This window comes from Thalassophryne amazonica, chromosome 10 (assembly GCF_902500255.1).
Source record: "Thalassophryne amazonica chromosome 10, fThaAma1.1, whole genome shotgun sequence".
Lineage (NCBI taxonomy): Eukaryota > Metazoa > Chordata > Actinopteri > Batrachoidiformes > Batrachoididae > Thalassophryne > Thalassophryne amazonica.
In genome coordinates, this window is record NC_047112.1 from 12,277,045 (window position 1) to 12,283,698 (window position 6,654).

At 38.9% G+C, this 6,654-nt stretch overlaps 1 protein-coding gene across 1 annotated transcript; it reads left to right on the forward strand.

Moving 5' to 3' along the window:
- The first annotated feature begins 917 nt into the window (after positions 1-917).
- LOC117519469 (complement factor H-like) lies at positions 918-4,937 on the forward strand. The gene is made up of 3 exons (XM_034180808.1): positions 918-1,082; positions 1,161-1,343; positions 4,847-4,937. The coding sequence occupies exons 1-3, from the start codon at positions 1,013-1,015 to the stop codon at positions 4,924-4,926; spliced, it is 333 nt and encodes a 110-aa protein (XP_034036699.1). The 5' UTR covers positions 918-1,012; the 3' UTR covers positions 4,927-4,937.
- The last annotated feature ends 1,717 nt before the right edge of the window (positions 4,938-6,654 follow it).

Here is a 6,654-nt window from a genome sequence, read left to right on the forward strand (position 1 = left end):
CTCCGGTCAGTGGTGCAACAAGCGTGGTATCCTGAGGTCAGGATCCTGTTCTGCTGCTAATAATATGATTTAAAAGGAGAGGAAGCATAGTTGCATACTACACCGGTATGCTAGCTATACAAGAGGGAGAATAGAAGCGTCTGGTCTTGAATGTCTTGACATAATCTGTCTGTTTTATCTCCACATGGAGATCATTCCACAAGGCAGGTGCATGAAAAGAGAAAGAGAAAGCTCTGTGGCCTGCAGACTTTATTTTTACCTTAGCCACAGTTAATAGTTAATAATTTTGTTAGTTAGTAGCAGAAAGGTTCCTGTCATGAGTGAATTTAGTGCAGACTAGACAATTTAAACATTACGGAACGTGGCGGCATGGACTTGGACACACGCCAAACAGATTTATGTGTTTTAGACTATGCGGCCCTCTAAAGTATGTCCTGCTGCTTAATATTTACACCTAATTATATCTGAAAAGTTTCATTTTCATGGGCGACAACTATGACTTTTTACTTTTGTGATTTTTGGTGTTAGAAGCAGCTTTGCTTCTTTTTTTTTCCACTGCATTTTAACCAAGTTCTGGATGGAATGCAACTTACTTTGTTTGTTAAATTGATTGCTGTAAATGATTAGTGAAGAGGAGAAACAGCAAATAAACTTTTACAGGAATACCCGCTTTAGTCACTCATGGTCAACACGGCACATCATGAAACACTAACTGGAATTGTACATTTAACATTTTTAAAAGTAAAGTACTGAAAAGATCTGTCTTTTTCAGAAGCCACTGGTGACATTGTGCATTCCGTTCTTCATCTAACTTAGAGAATTTGCTGATCAAAGTGTTTTCCAAGGTCCAGCGTGTTGCACAAATAGTTGCATTTGCTCATTTCCTCATATTTTCTATTTGGAGGTTGGAACATACTTGTGTAAACCGTTGAGCAATCGTGTCTCCTGTGAAATCCACAGAGTCGTCTCTGGCTTCCAGTTCTAAATCAGAGTTCAGGGTAATGAAGATAAAATGTCCACAATAAGACGAAGCTGTGTCCTACTTCTATGGATGTACACACTGACCTTTGTGAAAAGTCAAGATAAGACGCAAATACAGGACTTAAAAAGTCATCTGGAAGACTTGTTGTTAATTGTTTTTGTTAATTATTCCCCCACAGAGTGTACACTTCAACAGTTTATAAACAGTGATCTGTATGACTCCAGTTTTAACACAACTAATCTGGAGGCTTCCTACACTGACGGGAAAACGGTGAGAGTCAGCTGTAATGTTGGCTTCAACGGATTTTTCAAACTGGTCTGCAGCAAGGGTAAATGGCTGTCTCGTGGGAGTAAATGCAAGCGTAAGTTATCATGATTTACTCTTTGTTAATTCATTTCTCTTCATTTTGGCATTATGAGTGCCAGAAATTGTTGTCATTTTGAGAGTAATACATAATTCATGTGTTCCTGTTAAGTGTCTTTCTGCAAAGGTATCTGATAGCTGCCACTCCTGTCAAACATTTTAGAGAAAGCAGTGACCATGCAGCTTCTAGATATGTGAGAAAAAGATGATAAACTGGCAAACCATACTGAGGAACATGTGCACAGAGAGTGGGAGTGGACCAAGAGTTGAGCCTTGCGGCACACCGCATGTGAAAGTGGGCTATTTACTGAGAAACACAAAGTTTACAGTGATGCTTTTACATGCAGTTTTAGTTGTACCCGCCTGCCTTCTCAGCTTATCAATGAATAAACTGGTATTTATGTCAAAAGAAGAAGAGATATCGCAAACATTTTTGTACACAAGTTTTGCTTCCTGGAAAAAAAAAACAACTAAATTTTACATTATGATAGACAATAGGGGTGCAACAATACACTAGTTCCATGATATAATACATATCACAACACATCGTTCATGATTCGATATGTGTCAAGATACATTTTTATGTAGAAAGAAATCTGTGGTGAATGTTTAACTTCAGAGAAATAAATTATTCTGAGGCATAAATTGTAATCCTTGATGTTATCTGGTACCTATTCATATATTTTACAAATAATTTAAGAGGTCATTATGTATTCTATATTGTAGTTTACTTATCATGATATTACAATGCTCATACAAAAAAAAAAAAAAAAAAAAAAAAAATATATATATATATATATATATATATATATAAGATTCAGTACAGGCCCGAAGACACCCCAAAAAACTATACTCACATACTATGTACTATGCTCACGAATATACAATGCCAAGATGAACACAAAAATAATTCCAGATTTGCATCACAAAGAACGTTGGCAAAACATTCAGGTACAGGTATTGAAGTGTGTTTAATCACATTGTGCTTAATTGCATAGTGATGTTGATGCACTTCGAAGATCAAGTGAATCTGTGAATTGTTCTGTAATTTATGTCTGTAACATGGCCCAAGCAGAGGGTCACCCCTTTGAGTCTGGTCTGCTTGAGGTTTCTTCCTCAGAGGGAGTTATTCCTTACCATTCTTGCTCTGGGGGTTAGTAAGGTTAGACCTTACTTGTGTGAAGTGCTTTGATGCAACTCTGTTGTGATCTGGCGCTATATAAATGAAAATAAATTGAAATTGAATCAACTAAATGCTATTAAGTATACTCACTGTGTTATTACCTGAAGAAGGTATATCAACATGCATTCAAACAGCATCTGTAAATGTGGGCAGCTTTTATAGTCAATCCTCTACAATCTCAGCAAGCACAGGCATTCTTAAGACAACACACACACACAAAAACACACACACACACACACACACACACACAACAACACACACATATGTATGTATGTATGTATGTGATCACCTCGAAAAGTATCATAATGACAGGAGAATATTCAGTTACAGCCCATTCACACTATGATGTGAAATGGCTGATGCTGCCTGATGTAGCAGATTCTCCAAAATCTCTGTGAAACCCTGGAGGAAAGGGTCCAAATTTCTTGTATTCAATGCAGGTTGATGTAGCTCAACAGAGCGTGATGTATAGGACGTACACTCAACAAAAATATAAACGCAACACTTTTGGTTTTGCTCCCATTTTGTATGAGATGAACTCAAAGATCTAAAACTTTTTCCACATACACAATATCACCATTTCCCTCAAATATTGTTCACAAACCAGTCTAAATCTGTGATAGTGAGCACTTCTCCTTTGCTGAGATAATCCATCCCACCTCACAGGTGTGCCATATCAAGATGCTGATTAGACACCATGATTAGTGCACAGGTGTGCCTTAGACTGCCCACAATAAAAGGCCACTCTGAAAGGTGCAGTTTTATCACACAGCACAATGCCACAGATGTCGCAAGATTTGAGGGAACATGCAGTTGGCATGCTGACAGCAGGAATGTCAACCAGAGCTGTTGCTCGTGTATTGAATGTTCATTTCTCTACCATAAGCCGTCTCCAAAGTCGTTTCAGAGAATTTGGCAGTACATCCAACCAGCCTCACAACCGCAGACCACGTGTAACTACACCAGCCCAGGACCTCCACATCCAGCATGTTTACCTCCAAGATCGTCTGAGACCAGCCACTCGGACAGCTGCTGAAACAATCGGTTTGCATAACCAAAGAATTTCTGCACAAACTGTCAGAAACCGTCTCAGGGAAGCTCATCTGCATGCTTGTCGTCCTCATCGGGGTCTCGACCTGACTCCAGTTTGTCGTCATAACCGACTTGAGTGGGCAAATGCTCACATTCGCTGGCGTTTGGCACGTGGGAGAGGTGTTCTCTTCACGGATGATGCGAAGGAGATGTGTTGCACTGCATGAGGCAAATGGTGGTCACACCAGATACTGACTGGTATCCCCCCCCAATAAAACAAAACTGCACCTTTCAGAGTGGCCTTTTATTGTGGGCAGTCTAAGGCACACCTGTGCACTAATCATGGTGTCTAATCAGCATCTTGATATGGCACACCTGTGAGGTGGGATGGATTATCTCAGCAACGGAGAAGTGCTCACTATCACAGATTTAGACTGGTTTGTGAACAATATTTGAGGGAAATGGTGATATTGTGTATGTGGAAAAAGTTTTAGATCTTTGAGTTCATCTCATACAAAATGGGAGCAAAACCAAAAGTGTTGCGTTTATATTTTTGTTGAGTATAGTTCAACTTCACTGTTGGAGGGCGCACTCTGTGGAGCAGTGGCAAAGACTCATTTTCGACTCATTATTTAAGATTTCATGACATATCCTATATAAACTCAACATAACTGCCAATTTCATCACTTGGTACTGGTGCATCATCGAAACAAGTTCTTCTCCTTCACATTTATTCATAATTCTACACATTTCTTCATGCCCAAGGGAGCATAGCTGAACGGAGCAGTAACATCATACTAGCGGAGGTGATGTAGTGGTAGAGGAGCTCAACTCTTGCTGGCATTTTGAGCATGAGCATTGAAGATTTTAAGTATGTTATGATAAAATATTCCAGAAGCACAATGACCATCAGTATTGCCCAACTGATGTTGTCTTAGCTCCTGCAGAGTCTGGTGGACCTCACCACTGGTTGACGTTTATCAACTCTTCACTCTCTGTCGGCAAATGCCGGGCTAATCTTCAGTGTGTGAATGGACCCTTACTTTCAGGTTCATCTATTGCAATTATTTTGTTGCACTCAAAATTGGGTGGTCTGACAGAAAAAAATGTTGTTTAAAAAAATCTAGACAATGAAGATGAAATTCATATTCATCTATTGATGTCAGTGTTGCATGTGTAGCAAAAACTGATCTATTGGTCTTTGCATGTGAATAGTATCTGCGGGGATGATGTACTCAGCTTCTTTGTCCTTGTGCAATAATCGCTTGCATTCCTTGTATTTCCAGTGAAGACTTGTGGTCATCCTGGTGATGCCCAATTTGCAGATTTTCACTTGGAGAAGGGAGAGGATTTTGTGTTTGGGTAACAAGTCGTGTACACCTGTTACAAAGGGTATGAAAATACTTACTTATTTCAACTCAGCACAAACATGAATCAGCTATTCTGGAAAATGAATTAATAGTCCAAAACAACTGGAATGCAAAATAACAGTATTTCTTCTCAAAATGATTCTTTGTCTCACCTCGAGATCCCTCAGGAAGAGTTAGAGGACTTGCCCGATGACAGGGAAGTGTGGGATGAGTTGCTTGCTCCACCACCACCTGAAACAGCAGGACATGAATGAAATCTATTTTTGAAATACAGTAGTGTTCAGAATAATAGTAGTGCTATGTGACTAAAAAGATTTATCCAGGTTCTGAGTATATTTCTTATTGTTACATGGGAAACAAGGTACCAGTAGATTCAATAGATTCTCACAAATCCAACAAGACCAAGCATTCATGATATGCACACTCTTAAGGCTATGAAATTGGGCTTATTAGCAAAAAAAAAAAAAGTAGAAAAGGGGGTGTTCACAATAATAGTAGCATCTGCTGTTGACGCTACAAACTCAAAACTATTATGTTCAAACTGCTTTTTTTTAGCAATCCTGTGAATCACTAAACTAGTATTTAGTTGTATAACCACAGTTTTTCATGATTTCTTCACATCTGCGAGGCATTAATTTTGTTGGTTTGGATCCAAGATTTCATTTACTAGTGTGCTTGGGGTCATTGTCTTGTTGAAACACCCATTTCAAGGGCATGTTCTCTTCAGCATAAGGCAACATGACCTCTTCAAGTATTTTGACATATCCAAACTGATCCATGATACCTGGTATGCGATATATAGGCCCAACACCATAGTAGGAGAAACATGCCCATATCATGATGCTTGCACCACAATGCTTCACTGTCTTCACTGTGAACTGTGGATTGAATTCAGAGTTTGGGGGTTGTCTCACAAACTGTCTGTGGCCCTTGGACCCAAAAATAACAATTTTACTCTCATCAGTCCACAAAATATTCCTCCATTTCTCTTTAGGCCAGTTGATGTGTTCTTTGGCAAATTGTAACCTCTTCTGCACATGTCTTTTATTTAACAGAGGGACTTCGCGGGGGATTCTTGCAAATAAATTAGCTTCACACAGGCGTCTTCTGTCACAGCACTTACACGTAACTCCAGACTGTCTTTGATCATCCTGGAGCTGATCAATGGGTGAGCCTTTGCCATTCTGGTTATTCTTCTATCCATTTTGATCGTTGTTTTCCATTTTCTTCCATGTGTCTCTGTTTTTTTTTTTTTTTTTTTTTTTCCATTTTAAAGCATTGGAGATCATTGTAGATGAACAGCCTATAATTTTTTGCACCTGCGTATAAGTTTTCCCCTCTCCAATCAACTTTTTAATCAAACTATGCTGTTCTTCTGAACAATGTCTTGATCATCCTATTTTCCTCAGGCTTTCAAAGAGAAACACATGTTCAACAGGTGCTGGCTTCATCCTTAAATAGGGGACACATGATTCACACCTGTTTCACACCACAAAATTGACGAACTCACTGACTGAATGCCACACTGCTATTATTGTGAACACCCCATTTTCTACTTTTTTTTTTTTTTTTACTACTAGCCCAATTTCATAGCCTTAAGAATGTGCATATCATGAATGCTTGGTCTTGTTGGATTTGTGAGAATCTGCTGAATCTACTGGTACCTTGTTTCCCATGTAACAATAAGAAATATACTCAAAACCTGGATTAATCTTTTGAGTCAC